This window comes from Panthera tigris, chromosome C2 (genome assembly GCF_018350195.1).
Source record: "Panthera tigris isolate Pti1 chromosome C2, P.tigris_Pti1_mat1.1, whole genome shotgun sequence".
Taxonomy (NCBI): domain Eukaryota; kingdom Metazoa; phylum Chordata; class Mammalia; order Carnivora; family Felidae; genus Panthera; species Panthera tigris.
In genome coordinates this window covers 97,364,582-97,388,098 of record NC_056668.1, presented here as the reverse complement: position 1 = coordinate 97,388,098, position 23,517 = coordinate 97,364,582, and the positions used below count along the sequence as shown (strand labels likewise).

At 38.8% G+C, this 23,517-nt stretch overlaps 1 protein-coding gene and 1 non-coding gene across 2 annotated transcripts in view; one reads left to right on the top strand and one right to left on the bottom strand.

The window, feature by feature from the left end:
- Nucleotides 1–407: 407 nt before the first annotated feature.
- Nucleotides 408–23,517, bottom strand: part of WDR49 (WD repeat domain 49) — a 139,009-nt gene continuing 115,899 nt past the window's right edge. The window contains exons 18-20 of the mRNA XM_042956900.1: nucleotides 22,498–22,607; nucleotides 20,308–20,454; nucleotides 408–628 (exon numbers count right to left, since the gene is read on the bottom strand). Of these exons, the coding sequence (XP_042812834.1) occupies nucleotides 498–628; nucleotides 20,308–20,454; nucleotides 22,498–22,607 (388 nt within the window). The 3' untranslated portion in view covers nucleotides 408–497. The remainder of the gene's footprint in view (nucleotides 629–20,307; nucleotides 20,455–22,497; nucleotides 22,608–23,517) is intronic.
- Nucleotides 8,540–8,647, top strand: LOC122230792. Its single transcript, XR_006207877.1, has one exon. It is a non-coding gene; the product is annotated as a U6 spliceosomal RNA (small nuclear RNA).

The window sequence follows — 23,517 nt, the reverse complement described above, 5'->3', positions numbered from 1 at the left end:
TTAGAATGCATTGCTCTGAAAATGCACATTTTTATATAAAACCACTTGGGAATAGATGATACCAGTTAATATTGGCCCCTCTGTAGTCCAATCTATCTTTTATTAAGAATGCACAGAAAGTGAAAGGTGATGGATAAAAGCAGCACTAAGACATTGAAGGTGAAACTTCCTGAAGTTTAAATACAAAGTCAAGGAGGGGCAGCTGGATGGCTCAGTTGGTTGAGCGTTTGACTCATGGTCTCACAGTTTGAGTTCAAGCCCTGCACCAGGCTCTGCGGTGACAGCTCTGAGCCTGGAGTCTGCTTCAGATTCTGTGTCTCTGTCTCTCTCTGCCCCTTCCCTGCTCACACTTTGTTAATCTCTCTCTCAAAAATAAATAAACATTTAAAAACTCTTTTTTTAAACATAAAGTCAAAGAATGGCACAGAATTCTTGATTCCTCTCCACATTTTATATCCATATTTTATGTGACAATGAAATATTTATTTTTGTTTCAATTATAATTGCTTCTTATTTCTTTTAATCTTCACTTCACTACTTGTTTCTTGATATAATTGCTTGGCTCTTCGTTCACGATCCAGAATTTCTTTGGGGAACAGGTTTTTCTCATCAAATACAGCATTCAAAGCTACAAAATGATGAAGAAAATAACATGTAAATTATACTTGGTAAGAGGCCCAATTAAATGAAATAGTGGGGAGAAAATTCCCATTTGAATTCATCTGAAAATTTGTATGTTTCTAACACCAAGAGTGTATCTGGGGGGATTTTCTCTTAAGTTCCTGCTATTTCTTTGACTTCGGTTTAAATTAAAAAGCTAAATTTTAACAAAGTTTGTTCTATTAATGTATTTATACCATGATGATTTCTACCACTTCTCAGTAAAAGACTAAAGAAGCTTGTGTTTTCCATTTTTGCTTTTTCATCTACTTAGCAGCTATCAAAGACTCATAATAAGCCAAGAACAGATTATTCTGTATTGAAATAAGACAATGAAAACAATCAAAACAGTTTGACTGCACCACTAAACAAGCTCTTCTGCAATCACGTCCTTATAAGACACTTTGATCTACAGGGATCTGTGGCTTCAGAAAAAAAGAGCCAAATTATCCCCCATGAGTGGCTGTCTTATGCATCAGTGAGATGTAGGAGGAAATTGTGCCATGCATTCAAGAAAATAATTCTGGCCTTTTGCTTAATTCTATCATTTCAACAAATGTTTACTGGATGTATATTATGCACAATGTCCTATGCTTGGGCATAAATGAGGCACAAATATGACTCAGTCGCAGGCCTTCTTCCAACTGGTAGAAAGCAGGCGCAGTGCCCAAATGACCAAAATATCAAGTACAATACAGTTACAGTTCTCAGAAAATAGGAGCAACAGAAATTTTGGTTAAGCATATAAAGAGATTGTAACACTATGCAGAGATCAGAGGAAAAGCTTGAAGAATTAGACACTATTTGAGGCAGATTTTGAAGTCCAGATAGGATTCTAATTGATAAGAAGGGCCACGGAGGTGAAGATGGGTTAGCAAGAGGGAAAGGAAATGTCAACGAGAGAGAACAAAGTAAACCAAAGTGTGGAGAAACGAGAGCTACCGTGCAGGTAATTCTGAATAATTCAGTACAATGTGACCAAGGTTCAAAACAGAGAGAGAATGAGGTTGGAGCGGGACAAAGGAATACTTTAAATGGCAACCCCGAGGAATATGAAATAAACTACATAAACATTGAACAACTTCACCGTATACTGCCATCTTTACATATATGAACTAGGGGGAAAAAGACAACAAAAAACAAAAAACAAAAAAAACCCTCTCCACTTCCCATATAAACATGATTGTATAAGTCAATATCCTTCCCCATTTTCTCTTGAATATTATACTAGAACAACCAGGAAAAATGAAAACAAATAATAATTTGGCAAACAAACTCCACATGAGTGAAGCCCAAAGATAGAGGTAACCTGCAGCCTGCAAAATAGGAAGAAGGGCAGCCAAAGAGCTGTTACATGAGATAAGGTGATGAGTCTGAAAGTGTAAGAAGGCCAGCAGCCACAGCATCTCAGAAAGTTCTAGCAAAAAAAAGACACTGACTAAAGGTGAGGGGCTCACCCTGCAGTACAAATGCTTTATCTTTCATTTATATCTATGGATGCAAACAGAGGTGAACAAGGCCGGAAGCAAAAGCCCTCCACGACACCTTGTTTGGTTCAGAGAAACAGATGAGGCAGGGCTACGTGAAGAATCACGCACATGAGCCATTTTTTCCTAAAAGCAGTTTGCCTGTCAGTTGTAAAAACTGAAGGCCGCTCCAATCCCACACCACAAACTCTCACCTAGGGACCTACTACAAACTTCAGGTCTAAAAAAATCCAACTCATTAAAACTAAGAAAGGAAATTTAAAAAAATGGCATAGAGTGGACACAAAGGACTATAAGCAAAATTAGAAATGAAACAAAACAAACTTTAAAAAGGGCAGAAGAGGGGCACCTGGGTGGCTCAGTTGGTTGAGCGTCTGGCTTTGGCTCAGGTCATGATCTCACAGTTCACCAGTTTCAGCTCCAGGTCGGTCTCTATGCTGACAGTTCGGAGCCTGGACCCTGCTTCAGATTCTGTGTCTCCCTCTCTCTCTGCCCCTCCCCTGCTTGTTCTCTCTCTCTCAAAAATAAATAAAAACATTAAAAAATTTTTAAAAGAGAAGAATGAATCAATACATGAACTACCTCCAGAAATACGTTGCCACTGGCCAGATAAATATTGTTACTAAGTGCTTTGTCACAAACTATATTTTAAAACTCGAGAAAGCACTTATTTCTGTAAAGGAAGATCACAGAGCAGAAGTGAAAGAGCTCCGGAAATGTCACAACAGGAAGTGAGGAAAGTGAGCTGGCAGAGCTCAGGAAAAATCTCACAAGTGAGATTTTCACTCACAAGTGTGTGGTAACATAATGGGAAATGGAGTTTACAAATGAGACAAACAAATATAATAAGGTGAAAATGAAAAGAAGAGAAATGAGAGAGGAAAGTGACACTGAAAAAGAAATAGATTCAACCAACACAACAATCAGAGGAGTCCTTCAGAACGAACACCAAAATGGAACAAATATTTGAAGGTATTATGTGTAAAGTTTTCCTTAAATTAGAGACAATCTGACATACACAGGAAGGACATACTGTGGCACCAGGAATAACAGAATCAGAAGTCAAACCGAAGCACATCTTCGTCAAATTATTAGACTTTAAAGAGAATCATTTGGCAGCCAGACAAAATGATCCAGTCGCTTAAAAGGAGAGAAATGTGTATCTTGCATTAGATATCTTCACAGCAATGATCAACACCAGAAGACAGAGCAACACCAACAAGAAAATCAAGGAAAGAACGAACGTGTGGAGTGTGGATATTATACACACTCAATCTGCGCCTCAAATCTAAAAATACAAAAGTTTCAACAAATCTAAAAATGCAAATTTTCAACATTCAGGAAATTCGGGGACTATTGTTTCTAAGAGACCTTTTTGAGAAAACTACTACAAAGTAAACTGATGGATGACTGAGGAAAATTTAGAAAAAGACTTAGTGGAGAGTGCTGTATATTTTTAAATGTAGAAGTGAGATTAAAATAATATGAAGCGTAGGATAACAAAACAGACGGTAAATGCCACATGCCTGACAATGTCAAAATGATACAATTTAACAAAAACTGGAACGATTAGGGAGAAGCTTCATTCATGATAAATCAGCAACAGCTAAGAGACAAAGGACTTAAACCAACAAGTCAAGGAATAGTAGTATAAATAAATTTAACAAAATAAAAGAAGCACAAAAAAAGATCACATTGTTGAATAAAATTAGGTGGTAGAGGGGCACCTGGGTGGCTCAGTCGTCAAGGGTCCGACTTCAGCTCAGGTCATGATCTCACAGTTTGTGAGTTTGAGCCCCGTGTCAGGCTCTATGCTGACAGCTCAGACCCTGGAGCCTGCTTCAGATTCTATGTCTCCCTCTCTCTCTGCTCCTCCCCAGCTCACACTCTGTCTCTCACTCTCAAAAATACATAAATATTAAATTAAAAAAAAAAAAAGAAGAGAAAGAGGGGAGTGAAGAAACATGCTCATTTTATCATTAGTCGACATGGATGTAATGGTTACTGTCCTAGAAAACTGAAGGGCTAGAAGAGTTATACCAACCTATGAGTATAAAGTTACCACTAGAATGTATAATACCCTCCCCAAGTAAAAACAAAGAAAAAATTACAGATCCAGTGAAAACTTTAAAACCCATATAACCAATGAATGACATAAAAGAGTGTGAGAAATATAAAACCAAACAATATATAATATATACTTTTATATATAATATATTGACAAATTTAAATGTGCTCAATTTCATGATCATAAAAATTATTTTTTAGCTGGATCAAAAGCAAAACCCAGCACACATCTAAAATGAAGTGACTCCAAAAATTTGAAATAGAAGGATTTGAAAAGTATACCAGGCAAATCAAAACCCACAGAAAGCAGAGGTCAAAATCTAAAATCATCAGTGCATACAGAAACCCTCAAAGGATACACTGAAACTCATATTGCTTCTGCACAGAAAAGGAAACAATCAGCAAAACTAAAAGGCAACCGACAGAATGGGAGAAGATATTTGCAAATGACATATCAGATAAAGGGTTAGCATCCAAAATCTATAAAGAACTTACCAAACTCAACACCCAAAAAACAAATAATCCGGTGAAAAAATGGGCAAAAGACATGAATAGACACTTCTCCAAAGAAGACATCCAGATGGCCAACCGACACATGAAAAAATGCTCAACATCACTCATCATCAGGGCAATACAAATCAAAACCACAATGAGATACCACTTTACACCTGTCAGAATGGTTAACATGAACAACTCAGGCAACAACAGATGTTGGCGAGGATGCAGACAAAGAGGATCTCTTTTGCACTGTTGGTGGGAATGCAAGCTGGTGCAGCCACTCTGGAAAACAGTATGGAGGTTCCTCAAAAAACTAAACATAGAACTACCCTACGACCCAGCAATTGCACTACTAGGCATTTATCCATGGGATACAGGTGTGCTGTTTCGAAGGGACACATGCACCCCCATGTTTATAGCAGCACTATCAACAATAGCCAAAGTATGGAAAGAGCCCAAATGTCCATTGATGGATGAATGGATAAAGAAGATGTGGTATATATATACAATGGAGTATTACTTGGCAATCAAAAAGAATGAAATCTTGCCTTTGGCAACTATGTGGGTGGAGCTGGAAGGTATAATGCTAAGTGAAATTAGTCAGTCAGAGAAAGACAAAAATCATATGACTTCACTCATATGAGGACTTTAAGAGACAAAACAGATGAACCTAAGGGAAGGGAAACAAAAATAATATACAAACAGGGAGGGGGACAAAACAGACTCATAAATATGGAGAACAAACTGAGGGTTACTGGAGGGGTTGTGTGGGGGGGCGGCTAAATGGGTAAGGGGCAGTAGGAGTCTACTCCTGAAATCATTGTTGCACTATATGCTAACTAATTTGGATGTAAATTTTAAAAAATAAAATTAAAGTAAATTTAAAAAAAAAGAAACTCATATTAGTGGATTCCAGAAATAAGTGATACCGGGAACTGAACAAACCAGTGTGATAGAGGAGAGGGAGATTTCTCACTGAATAATTTTTCTTATGTTCTAATATTTGACCGTGTATATTTTGGTTTTTAGCAATAGCACAAAAATGAATAAACCTGGACTATCTCTTAAGCAAAGCTACAAATGAAAATACTTTCCATTTGTCTAATGCCAGCAGTGTAAGATATATGGATTTCTGTATATTAGCCATTGATTCTGCCCTGTATGCCTGCGGATTAGCATTTGAGAATCATGAGACATTCTGAATGCCTTAGAGCTCTCTTGAAATCCATTATGAAAGCCAGAAATTTCCTTTTGAAATAAACTCTCGCTGTTTTATTGAGATTTGTCTCTCAACTAGATGAGGAATTTCTACATAATTGACTGGGTTTCAGGACAGTTATACCAATAACTAACTGATAGGGCCTTGAGAGAAAATCTTGCCCAAATAAGTCATTTTTTGTTTAGTTAAAAAAAAGGTGATAAAAAATTCATATGCAAGGGTGGATCCTCGTTTCCTGGGCCCAAAGCTTACAAGGTGGGGAGGCTTTCTTAAAGAAAAAATATAAAGCTACAAATATATAATTATTCATAAAACTAGCTATTTATTTGGGATGAGAAAATAAATCTCAACAAACTATTAAAGTTTTGTAGAGTTGGGTCCTTTTATTCTGAGATTTCTTTTAGGAAACACACCAGAAATGCTTACCCGGAAATGATTCCTGCTTGCAAATGGGGCTTCCTGGAACCGGGAACAATAAAACTTCCAGCAACTATTAATACTCACAAGGGTCTTTGTATATGAGGCCTATTAAAACTTCTTGGCTTCACTGGCAAACTCTTTTATTTGGCAAAAATGATGTCATTAACCTAACACCTTCTAAATGGATAATGGTAATCAATTCATCTTAGTATTCAAAGTAACAACATCTGCTAGGTTTATGGCACAATGTTTTCATATGATGATGTGAGGGAGTCTGCAATGGAATGTGTGATGTATCTAAGAGACCATTAACCATTTATTGAACTTATTTAAGATTATAAAAGAATGCCCTTAACCTTGCTGTGATAACTTGTTTTCATGAAGTATTAACTGGCAAGGCTAAAGCTCCCAGTTATTCAATCAAACATTAATCTAGGTGTTTCTCTGAAGGGATTTTGCAGATATAATTAAAGTCCCTAATCAATGGACTTTAAGTAAAAGAGATTATCCAGGATAATCTGGGTGAGCCAGATTTAATCAGCTGGAAGGCCTTAAAAGCAAGGCTGGGGCTCCCGGAAGACAGGGAAAAAATTCCACCAATGGACAAGAGTTTCTTCCTGTATCCATGGAGTTTCAAACTCACCTTTCCTGGCTGCCTGTGGACAACAGCTTTAACCTGTGCCCAGTCTGCCCATGATCTTCCCTTTCTGACTCAGTCCTACTCATTTTGGATTTGCTCAAACCAAATCAGCCCCCACAATCCCATAGGCCAATTCCTTGTCATACATTTCAGTATATGGTCCTGCTGGTTCTGCTTCCCTGAAACCTGACTGGTACACTTGCCATAAAGGACATTGTGTACTATAGGACAATTGTGAAGGGTCAAGTGTTCCTATTGAGACAAACAGACTGGTTTGTCAAGATTCTGATGGTTTGTGACTAGAGTCTGTTGGGATATTCCATGTGAAGAAAATTTGTGTTTATTCAAATATATAGCTGATCTTAAAGCACTCTCAATATCTCAATAATACAATAGGTATTATATGGGACCTCAAGTCTCCCACTTCTTGCCCTCAACAAATTACTTTGAATCTTGAAGAGTAGTTGGTTTAGAAGGGCTAGTAACGGTTAATGTACATTAGCCTCTAAAGGCTTCCCTTCACACCTAAATCCAAATTCTTTGTGCAGGCTACATGGCCCCACATGACCGGATCCCTAGCCTCTTCAATCTCATTTTGTACCAGTCTCCATCTCTCTCACACTACCCCAGCAACAGCGACTTTCTTTCTGCCCCCAGAACATGTCAACCTTGTTCCCAACTCAACAGTTTTACACTTCTGGATAATTTCCTTGGAAAATTCTACCCCTAATATACGGTGGGAGTGCTTTCTTTCAGGATTCAGCTAAAAAATCAGAGGAACCTTTGCTGATGCCCCCTAGTCATGTCTTATCACATTATTGTGCTTTCTTCATAACTCTTACCTCTTACAATATCGTTATCCAATCTTATCTTCTTATATTTACTTATTTATTGTCTGTCTTTCCCCTAGGTGGTAAAGTCAACAAAAGCAAAGATCTTGTCTGCCTTTATACCTCATATATTCATAGTACCCAGCATTGTGTCTGGTACATGGAAAATATTAAATGTATATACATACATTTATATATATATATATATACACACATATACACACACAATACACATATATATACAATATATATATTGTGTATATATATATATACACACAAATATATATATACATACAAATGTATATATATATAATAAATGAACAAATTTAAATGAATAAATGAATAAATAATAAATGAATATATATATATATATATATATATATATATATATATATATATATAAAATAAATGAACAAATGAATGAAGATACCTCCAGCAATGCAAAGGGTGGGGCTCACTTCTCAAACTTTGGAATTCTTGCATTCTACAGACCTGAGAAAGGTGGTGCTCCATGTCATGTATCCATGTACCCATCCACTTACCACAGCCCCTGCTCTTAAAAATCAGTATCTAATGTTATGGGTAACCATTTACATTTACCATTTCCTACCTGGGAAAATATGACATTTATACATTCACCCCTTCATTTTATAGGTGGCTGTCCAACAAGGTTTGTTATAATGATACCCAAAAGGTGTTTTAAAAGTCATGAAAATGAGTGCTCGCTTCGGCAGCACATATACTAAAATCGGAACGATACAGAGAAGATTAGCATGCGCCCCCGCGCAAGGATGACACGCAAATTCGTGAAGCGTTCCATATTTAAAAAAAAAAAAAAAAAAAGGTCATGAAAATGAAAGATGTGGTGGTCATGAAGCTATTAAAACATTTCCAATAAAATGAAAGGATTCAGTGAACCTAATAAAGCAAAGTTAATCTTTTATCGTCTGATCCTTCCCTTGTCCCCTGATTGGCAACCAACCATATTAGACAAGCAATAATGGCAAAGCTCACAAAGGCATCCTGGCAAGAAAGGACTTGATGGCGATCTAAACATAGCACTGCAATTACCAGCTGTTGTTTGTTGATGAATATACAGTATTCTGAAAACCTTCTAATTCACATCCTCCATCCTATTCTAAGTCCTCTAGATAACTACTTCTCAAACTTTGATGTGCATGAGAATCACCTAAAAATCTTGTTGAAATGCAGATTCTGATTCAATAGAGCTGAGCCTGGGGCCTGTGCTGCTACATTTCTAGCATGATCCCAGGTTGTGCCCATGCTATTATCTGCTGACCAAGTTTCTAATTCCTGAATATAGACTCTAGATCAGCATAGCCATGCTGTCATTCAACTTCAGCCATCATTGAATAACAATATGGTACCAAAGCAAAAGGTTGTTGGCAAGGTGGTGAGGACTAGTCTAAATGCTTTAACAGTCTTCATATAATGCTTAAATGACTGTGGTTCAGGACCTGTTGAACTTTTTTTTTAAGACTCAATTTTTTTTTTTAGTTCAGATTTTAATGTATTTGAACTTTAGTTTACATAGGGATAAAGTCTCAATTTTCCAAGAGCAGTTTTAGGTTTAAAACAAAATTGAAAAGAAGGTACAAAGATTTCCCATATATCCCCTGCCTCCATACATGAATAGCCTCCCCCTTTATCAACATCACTCGCCAGAATGGTACATATTTCCCCGAGAATGAATCTACATTGGCTCATCATAATCACCCAAAGTACATAGTTTACCTAAGGGTTCACTACTTGTGGTGTACATTATATAGGTTTGGAAAAAAGAGTAATGACCTATATCCCTCACTATAATGTCATACGGAGTATTTTCACTGCCCTAGAAAACCCTCTGCTCCCATTCGTCTTCTCTCCCCTTCTCTGGAAACCACTCATCTTTTTACCATAGTGTTGCCTTTCCCAGAATGTCATGTAGTTGGAATCATCGTATGTACCTTTTCAGATTGGCTTCTTTCACTTAGTAACACTCATTTAAGATTCCTCCGTGTCTTTTCATGGCTTAATAGCTCATTTCTTTTTAGTGCTCAATAATATTTGATTATCTGGGTGTACCTCAATTTATTTATACATTTACTTAGTGAAAAACATCTTAGTTGCCTCCAAGTTTGGGCAATTATGAATAAAGTTGCTTTAAACACCCATGTGCAGGCTTTTGTGTATATGTAAGTTTTCACCTCCTTTGGCTAAATACCAAGGAGCATGATTATTGGATTAAATGGTAAGAGTATGCTTCCTTTGGTAAGAAACTGCCAGCTGTCTTCCAAAGTGGCTGTACCATTTTGCATTCCCACCAGCAATGAATAAAGTTTCCTGTTGCTCCATGCCCTCATCAGCATCTGGCAGTGTCAGTGTTCTAGATTTGGGCCATTCTCACAGGTGAGGAGTGGTATCTCACTGTTGTTTCACTTTGTATTTCCCTGATGATATATGTGGGGCATCTGTTGAACCTTTTAACAGATGCTTTTCACATATTAACAATGTCTGTCTTGTAGGACCCAAATTTTGGTGTGTGTGTGTGTGAGTGTGTGTGTGTGTGTGTGTGTGTGTGTTTGACTTTCAAGATAATTTAGTGCTATCATATAAAGATATAAAATGATAAGAAGGAATTCCACTTCTAAGATGTCTGTTTTATGCCCATTCTTTAGTTATTTAAAATTTCCTGAGGTGCATCACACATAATGGTCTCTCATTTCTTACTTAAAGTGAATATATCTATATATGCTTTCATGCTTCCTTTTTGTATTTTAATTATTTGTTCCAGTGAGAAATTTCTCACAATATCAGTGATTTTTTTCTTTATTGGTACTAGATTTACGATTATATTCTAAAGCAAAAACATAGTAAATTAGATTTTACTAAAAGCCTGTGTATATATTTTCACCCTATAGTTTAAGAACGATGCAGAGAATTTTGTGTTGCAATGGAAAACCACACATTGCCTCTACTACACCCTTCCGAGCTGTCAGAGTCTGGCTGCTGAGCTCACCACTGTTGAGCTATTTTGTCCCTCTTTGTAAATTGCAGGTTATCCTGCCAATGGATACACAAATTCTGTCTCATCTGGTAGAATTTTTTTTTTCATGTTTATTTATTTATTTTGAGAGAGGGAGAGAGAGAGATCATGAAATAGCATGCATGCACACAAGCAGGAGAGAGGCAAGAGAGAGAAGGAGAGAGAGAATCCCAAGCAGACTCTGTACTGTCAGCACAGATCCTGATGCAGGTTTTAATCTCACAATCATGAGATCATGACCTGAGCCAGAATCAAGAGAGCCGGACACTTAACTGACCCACCCAGGCGCCCCCTCTGGTAGAGTTCTAACTGACTTCCTCTCCTGCTTTGGAAACACGTTTTGGAATCTACCTGCAGATTGGACTGGAGACTGTTAACATGCACAAATTGTCGGTTCTTACAGATTTTCAAATTTTCCAGTTCCCTTCAGTATCTGACTACAATACTCCAAATGGACTTTCCCAGTTCTTCTCACACCCGACTAAAACTGAGAACTAAAACCCGACAGCCCAAATCCCTATCTAGACTCTACTCTGCCTGCCACTGTGCTTTTCTCTCAGGATCTCTTCAGGATCCAGAACAACTGACCTTTGTCACCAACTCGCAACATATGGTTCAACTGGTTTTGCAGGAGCAACACCAATGAGAATCCCTGAGGGACCACTTCTGAGACCATGCTTTGTGCCTCTAGGAGCAACCTCTGGATTGCTCCATGATGAGAGATATTCCTTACTCTTTTTTTTTTTAATTTTTTTTAATGTTTATTTATTTCTGAGAGAGAGACAGAGCATGAGTGGGGGAGGAGCAGAGAGAGAGGGAGACACAGAATCTGAAGCAGGCTCCAGGCTCTGAGCTGTCAGCACAGAGCCCGACGCAGGGCTCGAACTCACAGACCGTGAGATCATGACCTGAGCCGAAGTCAGACGCTCAGCCGACTGAGCCACCCAGGCGCCCCTATTCCTTCCTCTTAAACAAAAGAGAGGGACTGACAGTATTGAACTTTACCTGAGCCCTGTACTCCCTCCCGGAAAGCAGAGACAGTTAAGAAACTCCTCTACTATTTTGTGTTTGGGAGACAAATAACAGTAAGGGAGGACTCTGCTCTCCTACTGCGAAATAAGACCCTCTGTGCCTGTCCCCAGAAGTCTAGTAAGACTCATGGATTCACTAACCTGTCTCTGTAACAGGTCAGGCCCCTTTCCTTTCCTTTGAGACATTCCTTTTAACAAATATTCTCCCTATGCAATAGCTTGCAATAAAATCATCTCTTTAATTGTCCTGTTCATTTTGTCTTTGCCAAAACAACAAGAACAAAACAATTCACCTGAGGTATCGCCAATGGAGTATCCTCTCTACATTGAAAAGTTTAAAGATTTTACAGATTCAGTATAAATGGGTTCTAGGGAATTTATTGGTGAAACCTGACCCAGAGACATTTCCAAGTCACTTCTAGGTTTTTGAATAAGGCATATCAAAGAGGGGTTTCAAGCTGTTTGAGAACCCACAGGGAAGAGCTTGGAAGCTAAAGAGAGAGTATGAAAGATGTTTCAACTTGAAAGGGAAAGAAAGAGAATACAACAGGACATTAAAAACCCAGTAGGCAAGACTAAAAAAGTCACCAGGAGATTATGAAGTGTTTGAAAACTGTCCCGAGTTCCAAAGTGGTAGTTTAGAATATTGATAGTAAGTCTGGCAAAATGCCCCTCATCATACAATTGCCAAATAACCTTCCACACACTGTAATTACGGGGATGGCAGGCGTGTGTGGAAAATGCAGCACAAAGATTTAAGGCAGACCATTGTAATGAAATTGTGGAGGGGGGATACGTCGGTAATTGAGATTCTTTTTAAGTGCTCTTTTATTGTAACTTTTTTTTTAATTCAGCAGCATCCTCCTGAAAAGAAGAACAATTTTAAATGAAAGTGATAAAAATAGGAACTATTATAGTAAAGTGGTTGATTTTAGAAATCAGCATAAGAATAAGCTGCCCTGGGAATATGATTTGAACACCATTTGAACAAGGGAGATGACACCTAGAAATATTAACAACACGAACAACTAAATAACATGGCCACTGCTCACGTAGGGTCCAGAGAGTCCGTGCCACAGATTCCGCATAAAGAAAATAGGGACTTAGAGATGTCTAGTGCAATAACAATGGGACAATGACAACCCAGTATTATCAATAAAGAACATGTATCAAATTCTCAGTAGGTGTCAGGCCCTATGCTAAAGGCTTCGCCTGAATTATTTCACTTACTGTTCACAGCAACATGATGAGGATGGTAACTAACATGATGCCATTTTCATTTGAAGAAACTAAGGCAGAGAGTTTAATTGACCTGTTCCAAGTCATAAAGCTAGCAAGTGATAGAGTCTTGGTTTGAAGCCAAATGCATGCTCAAAATTTTGCCTTTAGACCATTATTGCTTCGAGTCTCCCAAGTTTGATTCCCTTTATAAATGGAAATTCTCCCAAAAGACAACCATAGCCACCAACGCCTTATAACTTCATAGGAGTGATGACTGCAATTTCAAAAGATAGAAAATAACGTAAAGGGCCAGGCGTGGGGGAGAAAGCACAGAAACAGAGGTAAAATATAATAGGCCAGTTACCAATGGATTGCCCTCAGCTCCAAATCCACTCTTCACTGCTTGCTTTGCGATAATGGACTGGAGCCCTACAAGTATTTCTTTTGCCAGCTGGTGTGATGTTGCTCCCTATCATGAGGGGATGCCAGCAGGACACTGGAGGAGAAGTGGATTTCTCTTACAAGTGGGTGCTCCTGTCACCATACTCCTGCAGGGCACTTTCTGCAGCACTAGACTCCTATAGTATGGACTCCCCCAGTACCAAGCCCCACAGTGGCTTTTCCAGCTCCAGACTCCTATGATGCAGGCATGGCTGACTTCTCCAGAGCCCAGAACCAGCGGCTTTCCTTGTCACCCTTCAGGTAGTTGCAGCAGAGTGCCACCCATCTGGCACCACCCGGTGAATGGCTTTCCGTAACACCCCAAGAGGTGAGCAGAGGTCCACCACTGTGACTCTTCCCTGTGAACAGCCTCCCCTGCACTCCTTTGGTGGCTTTGCAGTGAGTTCTGAGGTGCAGCACCTCCCCGTGGATGGTTTCCCATGGCCACCCTGGGAGATTTTTGCCATGTCCTACCTGCGACAGCTCTGCCACCTTGCTATCCAGTGACACGAAGAAGCCTTCTCGAACAAGGTCTAGGTATCAGCCCTAGCTTGGATGGGCATCTTCCTTGGTCTATCTCAGGCTTGAAGGGGGGAGTGGCTGTTCTTTAGATCTGCTATTCCCAAGTTCTTTAGAGTTCTCTTTACTTCCTACTAGCCAATTTTCTATAATACCCATGATTATATCTACAACCAGAAAAAGAAAATGAACTTAAATATAAAAGGAATGCTGAAACTTGCCTGTACTTGCTTTTCAGCTACCTCTCTGTATTTCTTTCCTACTATAGTCAGTTTCTTGGAAACATATTAGCTTTTTTTGGTTCATGTCCCAGCCACCTCCATCACAACATATTTTGAAAACTGACTCTAAACCATCTTCTCCTCCTGTATTTCCTCTCTCAATAATAGTCTCTCTCTCTCTCTCTCTCGCTCTCGCTCTCTCTCGGACATAGTTATCCAAGCTAGAAATCTGAAAGTCATTCATGTGCTTACCTATCGTCATTGAACCTTTAAGTTCAATCTCCTTAGCATGTCTCAAGTTAGTTACTTCCTTTGTAGGATCTCCATGGCTTCAAAATAATAACAGATACCATTTAATGAATGCAGCATATATGCTAGCCATTGTGCTGAAGTTAGCCCACACCACTTCAAAATCAGGTATGATTAGCCCCATTTTATACACGTGAAAACTGAGACTTGGTAGATTGTGTAATTTATCCAGATATAAACAACTAGTGAAAGGCAAACTAAAGATTCAAAAGCAGATAGCTGGCTACAAACAATAAGCTCCTACTGCTCTAATATGCTGCCTTCAGTCTAACTCCATTATAATGCATCTACTACAGTTTCCAGAAAGCGTTGTAAAATGCGTACCCGGTCGTGTCACTTTCCTGTTTTAAACATTTCAGCAGAAATCTTTTTTTCTGAAGAGGTTTAATAGCTAGTGGTAGGTCATCCTTTTCATTTCACCAGACAGAACAACAAAAACAGGTAAATTACAGAAATAATATTTTCAAAGCTATCAGAGGGCGACGGAAGCAGAGATTATCAAATTAAAATTCCAGAGGCAGTAGAATCCCTCTTAGATGGGCTAAAATTGCCAAATATTTTCTTCTCTTTATGGATTTATCACATCTGGGCATCGCTAAGAAACAGGATTGTCAATAGACAAAGAGACGAGTTTTGATGACAATGTGGGTTAAGGTTTGACATATTGGAATCTAGAGAAATTCCACAATAGTCAGTTCCCTATAAGCTATTTTTTAAGTGCAAGGGTGATGGAGACTGTGGATGGGACTGGAGAGGAATGTGTCCTGTAATCTTGCAGTACTTAGGAGACAATATATCAATAAAAGGAGAGGCTTAAAAACAGACAGACATTTGAAATCAGAAGTAGACTAAGTCAACTGTAACCAAGCACTGACCAAGCTCAATTTGTAACTGAATCAACATGATGTACCCTTCATGTTCTCTGCCCAATTAAGGAAAGGGTCAACTACTTCTGGGAGAAAATAACATTAATTTCAGCAACTATAGATATTTTACACATAATTCCTGTCATACAATTTAAAATTATGCAAAATTACTAGACTTGCAAAGAAGAAGGAAAATGTGACCAATAACAAAGAAGAAAAAATAGACATTAGAAGCAGACCCCAAGATCATCCAGATATTGAGGATAGCAGGCCCAGACTTTAAAATTACTATTATAAATATGTTAAAGAAAAAGAGATAAAGTTTGGACAAAATGGATGAAAATGTGAATAATTTCAATTGAGAAGAACTAAAAAATATACGTATGTAAAATCTGAAATTGGGGCCTGATCACATGAGTTTAACAGCAGACTGGTGAAGGACAGGGTTAGTAATACAAATACAAGTCAATATAAAGTACCGAAAATAAAGCTCAGAGAGGAAAATCAAATGGAAAGAAGAGAAGAATGTAAGAAACATTTATGATGTAAGGAGTGTCTAACATGTACAGAAATGCAATCCCAGAAGGACAGGAGAGTGAGAATTGGAAAGAAATTATAATCAAAAAGATAATGGCCGAGAATTGTCCAAACTTGAAGAAAGATTTATTCAAGATTTCCTATCAACACCAAGCAATATAGTGAGAAAAGCATATTTATATCCATCATGATAAAACTGCTGAAAACTGAGGATAAAGAGAAAAATCTTTAAAGAAGCCAGGTTAAAAAAAAAAAAAAAGATATTACACTCAAAGGAGCCACAATCATAATTAAAAAAAATTTTTTTTAATGTTTATTTATGTTTCAGACAATGCGAGAGACAGAGTGCAAGCAGCAGAGGGGCAGACAGAGGGAGACACAGAATCTGAAGCAGGCTCCAGGCTCTGAGCTGTCAGCCCAGAGCCCGACACGGGGCTCAAACTCACGAACCAGGAGATCATGACCTGAGCCGAAGTCGGACGCTTAACCGACTGAGCCACTCAGTAGCCCCAGGAGCCACAATCATATTAAAAACTGAATTTTAATCAGGAATTATGGGAGCAAGGAAACAATGAGATGCTATCTTTAAAGAGCTGACCAGAATTTTAACAATCACTGGTATTTAGAGTTTTAAACCCAGTGAAAATATCCTTCTGAAGTCAAAATAAAATAAATGCCTTTTTAAGACACATAAAATGACTCCCCAGCAGACTCACATTATAAGAAATACTGCAGGACATTCTTCAGATGGAAGGAATATGATCTCAGGTGGGAGCCTGCTATCATAAGAGGGATAAAGGACACAGAAAAGAGTATTGCAATCTTCTGAGTAATCACTAAAAGAATAATACGAAGAGATATAAAAACAGAAGAATTAATAGTAGAGATAAAATGGAATAATTCAAAATATTTGACTGAAACATTCTAATGGGTCCTCGTTTCTGATAAAATAAATGCCAAGGTCTTTAGCACAGCACACTAGGTACTCCAGAATCTGGCCCTATTTACCTATCTAGCCTTAATTCTTGCCATGCTCCTTCTAGAACCATTTGGGACTATGTGTAGCCCCCAGACATTTGGGACTATGTGTAGCTTCCGCAGCAAACCATGTCACTCCCACCACCTTACATTTGCATGTGCTGCTCCTTTGCCAGAAATATCATCCCCTTTTTTTCCCTACCTGACTAATCTAATAGCAACTTGACTTTTAGTATCCAGCTCAACATAATCAAGTTTCTCAAAAAAAAAAAAAAAAAAAAAGAACCATCTATGAATCTCCATGTGGTCTCACACTGGCCAGTGCGTATTTCTGTCATAGTCCTTGGTATAAAACACAATTATTTGTTTCCTTATCTATTTTGACAACTAGTCTTCAAGATCATTGAAGGCTGGGCCTCTACAGGTTGACTCTGTCTCCAGCCTCTAGCACAGAGGCCAGCACAGAGAAGGCATTCAATATCTACCACAGAAAAGGCTACACACACAAATGAACAAACATTATCTCTATATCTGCTAGTTGAAGACTCTATAATATTATACAAAGCATGTTACAATCCTCCATCATCCTCAACAACTTTCTTTTAAAAAAAATTTAATGTTTTTATTTATTTTTGAGACAGAGAGAGACAGAGCATGAGCAGGGGAGGGGCAGAGAGAGAGGGAGACACAATCTGAAACAGGCTCCAGGCTCTGAGCTGTCAGCACAGAGCCCGACACGGGGCTCGAACTCACGGACTGTGAGATCATGACCTAAGCTGAAGTCAGATGCTTAACCGACTGAGCCACCTAGGTGCCCCAAGAACTTTATTTCTAAATAGCATACCAGTAGCTTAAACTCAACACCTTCTTTTTTTTTTAAATGTTTATTTATTTTTGAGAGACAGAGAAAGAGACAGAGCATGAGTGGGGGACAGGCAGAGAGAGGAAGATACAGAATCTGAAGCAGGCTTCAATCTCTGAGCTGTCAGCACAGAGCCCGATGCAGGACTCGAACCCACAAACCACGAGATCATCACCTGGGCCCAAGTCAGACGCTTAACTGATTAAGCCACCCAGGTACCCCTCAAATTCAACACATTCGAAACTCAACTCTACTCATGTGTGTCAAACTCAACGTATCACTATCTGAAGTCACCCAATGCAGTCAACCTAGGATCATGTGGACTTCTGCCCTACTTCATCCCTGATGAATTTCCTTACATTGTTTCCTTCATCTTGACTTGCCCTTCTCCTCCTTCACCCTTTGGACTCCTGCTTCCCCTAAGTCCCAGCTCAGATGTGACCACCTCTCTGCATTCCTTCCTATGCCCCCACAGTTAACCTGGCTTCACCCTGGATGCTTCCACAGAATATGGTGTCACAAGTCATGCATTCTGTTGTCCTCAAAGTCTGCATCTGCCTCTCCCTTTAGTTGATGGAACTTAAAAAAAAAAAAATTCACTCATAGGGAAGGCAAATAAGTGGAAATACTGAAAAGAGAGCAAAGGATGAAAAGCTGAAGAAGAAAATAAAAAAGAGGGATGAAAAGATCTTTTAGAAAAAAACTGTGTGGAAATTACAGGAAAAAAATTTATGTTGTGAAATCCAGGAGAAAAAATTTTCTTTGAAAACTTATTAGAGTATTTTAGGTATGTCCATCCAGCCATCTATCCCCCCCCCCCCGCCCCCGCTCCCCACACGTACATCCACCTGCCCATAGGAGAATTCTGCCTGCTGCAGAATGTACAAGGTTCCTCACAGGAGCAGGACCTCGCACTGCTGAGGACAGGTGTTTGCTGCCCTCACTGCTGCCCTCTCCCACTTTCTTGTCCCCCAGCATCTGCATACTCTCTGTCTTCTATTTCCCTTGCCTCAATTCTGATCCCTTGCTCCATCTTGGTTTCTTCCCGTGTTCATGTTCTATGTCTCTACTGTCTTTACACTTTGTCCTGGCTCTGGGGATCTTTTCTTACTGTCTGTTCCTCAGATTCTCATCTGTCTGTGACTCAGAAGGACAAGATAAATGCTCCCCATATTTATTTGTAAAAGATGAATCATCCTGGGGGGAAAAAGGCAGGATGATAGATTGAAAGCTCTGTCAGATGCACAAATGGCTATTTAGAGCCCTAAAGTTTATGGATTCATGGTTTTAAAAGAAATGAGCAGAAGCCATTAGATGACTCTCATGAGACCAAATAAATGATTATAAGTTTAGAAAAGAAAAACTCTGAGTAAAGGCAAAGGAAGCTGATAACAATTAGACTGGAAACCATGGCAATGAGGAATGACAGCTGTCCCTTGCTCACAAGTAGAATTAAAAAAAAAAAAAGTGTTGACCAGCTGCTCTCCTTTTCCATAGGGAACCAAGCAGAGACAAGAAGCTTAAACTTCCTCCAGCGTGGACATAAAAAACAAAACAAAACAACAACAACAACAACAACAACCTCCTCCCTCCTAAAGGGTGATTATTTCTCAGGGATGATGTTGAACCCTCATCCCAGAAGATTTGAAAAATTTAGAGACCACAGATCTCAGATTGTTTGAGTATAGTTCTGATCATCTGACTGTGACAAGTTGGAAATGTGCACTTTCATTAATTATTTTAAATGAGTTCCCTGCTGGGTCCATATGCTTTCTGAGTGCCTCACTAAGATTCAGGTTGTGCCGGCTGCACTCCCGGAAGGCCCCTCTATGCGGGGAGGATTTCTGCACCGAAACTCTTCTTCAAATCCTTAGGAACTTGGAAGCCTGTAACAGTCTGAAAATCAGAGCCTTCTTTTGCACATCTTGTTTCTGAATCTCCGGAGATTACTCACTTATATTTTCTAAGCTGAGCTTTCTTGTCCTCTCGTGATATTAGCCCAACACTGCAGCTGGAAGTCTCGAACACAATGCACTTTAAGTAGCCTCTATTTATAGTGTTCCACATGCCAAGAACAAAACCAGATTGTCAAAGACTCGGTTCGAAAGCGGTCTTAGGATATCTCTTTCTCTGGTATCAGTTTTGAAAATGAAGATTATTTGGGGAAGGGGGTTCTCATCCATGGCAGACTCAAAATACATATTCATGGCATACTGACTTCAGAAAACTGACAAAATAAAAATACACTTTTTATGTATTCCAGCCTGTTGGCTGCCCTTTTTGAGAGCACAGATCAACGGCTGAGCTATAAATCTTAGCAGTCAAACCACGCTTCCTTTCACTGCAACCTACAAGGCAAATATGTTACTTCCACGCTTTCCTACTTTGTTTTTTGAAGTGATTGAGTTGAATGGGGACAGATGATGGAGGGGTGTGGTGGCTGAGGACTTACTTTCGGAGAGCAATGGAGGCTCTGGAATTTGGGAACACTCCTCCTTTGGCTCTTCCCTGAAATATTTCTCTGGGTCCCAAAGAAAAGCTGGTTTGGTCACTTCAGGCAGCTCTTTCAGGGTTCCGATACTTAATGACCTGAATGCACCTTGACGACAGTGGGTTTTAGGGGAGGGCAGGAAAAAAGTAGAGTATCATTAATTCCTCAGAAGGAGCTAGCATATTTCCAAGTTAACTTTTTAAAATGTAACCTTCCTGTTACTCAGCTGGTACAGCTGCAGTGATCAGCGATGCCGGCAAACACAGCTGTTCACGATGAATCCATGGTCCTTGTATTCAAAGGGACCAAAAGGAACTTGAGGCCCCCCTTTCATTTATTTTTTTATTTGGACTCTTTTGCTATGTTCCCTTGAAAGTGTGTATTCTGCCATTTTGGAAGAGCTCCAGTTTCTTTTATCTGCCAGAAAACTGCATCTTTTGTGGGACGGAATCTTGTTTTCACCATTTAACAACGTATCTAAAATTTTGAATGTGCAAGTACTTTTTAATTTCGCTAACATGTAAACCAGAGCTGTGCCATTGTATTTAAGATGCACACAATGAGACAACAGAAAGGAAAGGTCTTTTATTCCTGTGCCTTAAAGCAAAGTCTCGGACAATGGGAAAAGTTTTCGTTTTGCTTCACAGGATAAATGGGAAGTGCTTCGCTTGAGATGTGAATTTATGTTTGTTTGATTGTTAGCACTGCAAAGGTAGGAACTGTGCTTTTGTCATCATGGTGGTTCAGCACCTAAGAAAAGTGAGCTAATACATATTTAGCACTTGCTATGGGACAAGTCATGTGCTAGGTCAGCAATTCTCAAATTTTGCCAGGCATCACCATCACCGGGAGAGCTTGTAAAAACATAAGCTGCTAGGGGCTCAGTAGGTTAAGCATCCGACTCTTGATTTCAGCTCAGGTCATGATCTTGCAGTTCGTGGATTCAAGTTCTGCGTCAGTCTCCGTGCTGATCTCTCTATCCCTACCTTGCTCATGTTCTCTCTCTCTCAAAATAAGTAAATAAACTTAAAAAAAATTTAAAAAAACATAAGGTGGTATATATCGCTCCCATTTCTGATTTACTAGGGTAGGGGTGGGGCCCCAGAATGTACATTTGTAAGTTCCAGGTGATGCTCATGCTGCTGCACAGGGAACAGACTTTAAGAATCAATATGTTATATCGAACCAAGGGAGACATCTTTACAACCTGTAAAGTATCAGTTCACCCTTCTGACAGATGAGGAAATCGCAGCCCAAGATATTTTAATAACTTGCCTGGAATTTACATAGCTGGTAAATGGCAGACCTTCAACATAAGCACAAATACGTTTCACTCCAAAGGTCACGCTCCAAGGCATAATAGCAATAATAATAAGAGTAACATTAGTAATAAAATTGTATAAGTTTCTATAATATGCCAGGTACTGTTGTATGTATAATATGCTTTATACATATTATCTCATGTAATCCTGACAAAAAGCCTATGGAGTAGATTTGTTTATAAATGTGCATTTAATATTAAATAACAATGTAGGTTTTGGCAACAAAACTTCAGTAGAAATTCTAAAATCAACGTATTTATTCTATCAAAGTCTATCCCTTGGACATAAGTTGAAATAAGATTTATAGTGAGTGAAATAGTTTCATATAGTGGAGCTTTACGAAATTATTCTCATTACACTTCTAAATAATACCCTTCAGTATGATAACAACTCTTGTTTCAATTACTTTTTAAATAATTCTTTTTCTGGTTAGCCCCAACCAAACTAATATTGTTCTGTATAGCTTTGGGCTTCCTGAGGGCAAAAATATATTTTATTCATTTTCATCTCTTAAATACTTAGGGGACAGAATTAGCGTTCTGTGCCAACTCTATTTTGAATACTATAGTGGGCACTTTGTGTGTGTGTGTTTTCTGGCTTAGACCTTACACTTCAGCCATTTGTATGCTGTGCAGCCTGGGACAAGTCACAGTCTCTCTGATGTGTCTGAGCCTCACTTTTCTCCTTTGTTAAATAGAGATCACAGGACTTTACCTACCTTTATGAAGAAACACCAGCATTCCTGGCACATAGAGTAGCTGTTTGTTGCATGTATACCAATCTATAAAAATAACAACACTATAAAAATATGTCAACAGTGATTACTTACTGGATGATTTTTGTATAAATTCTCCCTTGTAAAGGTTATGTGTTTTTTTCTTCAAGATATTTCTTTCCTTATATTTTATACCTAAATTTATGACTTCTGATGGTCTGACACTGGAAGAAAATAACACATGATGAAATAAAATATCAACCACAAAGGATGAACAGGTACTTTCAGGCTTTAAATACATACCTTACTTAGACAAAAAAAAAAAAAAAAAAGAAAAGAAAAAAATCTTTATACTGTGGACCTAAGGGGCAAAATTTGTTAACACTAATCAAGCCATATCTTTGAATAAAATGTTTGCTAGCCAGGTGATGATGTAAAAGGGTAAGAGCTAAGTTAAGGCCAAGAGGCTAGTTAAGCAAAGATTTCCATAGCAACTGGCAGGTCAGAGAAAAAACTATCCAGAAGAAAATTTCACAGAAAAACACACTATTCTTGCCCTGTATACAAATTATATGGGCTAATCAGTGGTATGTGTCAAAAACTTATTCAATGTGAGGCGTGAATCGTCACTTATGATATCCAAAATGCAAAAAAAGTTCAGTAGTTTTGAGGCTTATCATATGAATCTATAGGAAAAGTTTAGATTAACTTGACTGCATGGAAAATTTTTTCTCAGTAAAACAGCGGGAGTGTAATCATTATTTAGCTGTCCCTAATTCCTGCCAGAAAACAGGAAACGGTCTCAAATATAGTTAGCATCCACTGTGTGGACCTTCACCTTGATAGTGACAAGTTGCGTTGCCAAAAATCATTATTCTTCTCTTGGAGGCATCAGGTCAGAAAACACACCCATTTTTCACACAATTACTGCGAGCCCTGCGGCCTGCCCTCTCCCTGCACCTCCTCTCCTTGTGTCTGTTAGCCCTCATGGTTACTGCCCTCCCAGCCCCTAGCTTTTATTCTCAGTTCTGCTGCCTCCTGAGTAGCTGCAGAACCTCGAGATGTTTCCTATACTCTCAGCCTCAATTTCCTGCTCTACACAATGAGATTCTTACTGTGGTTTTAAAGCAGAGG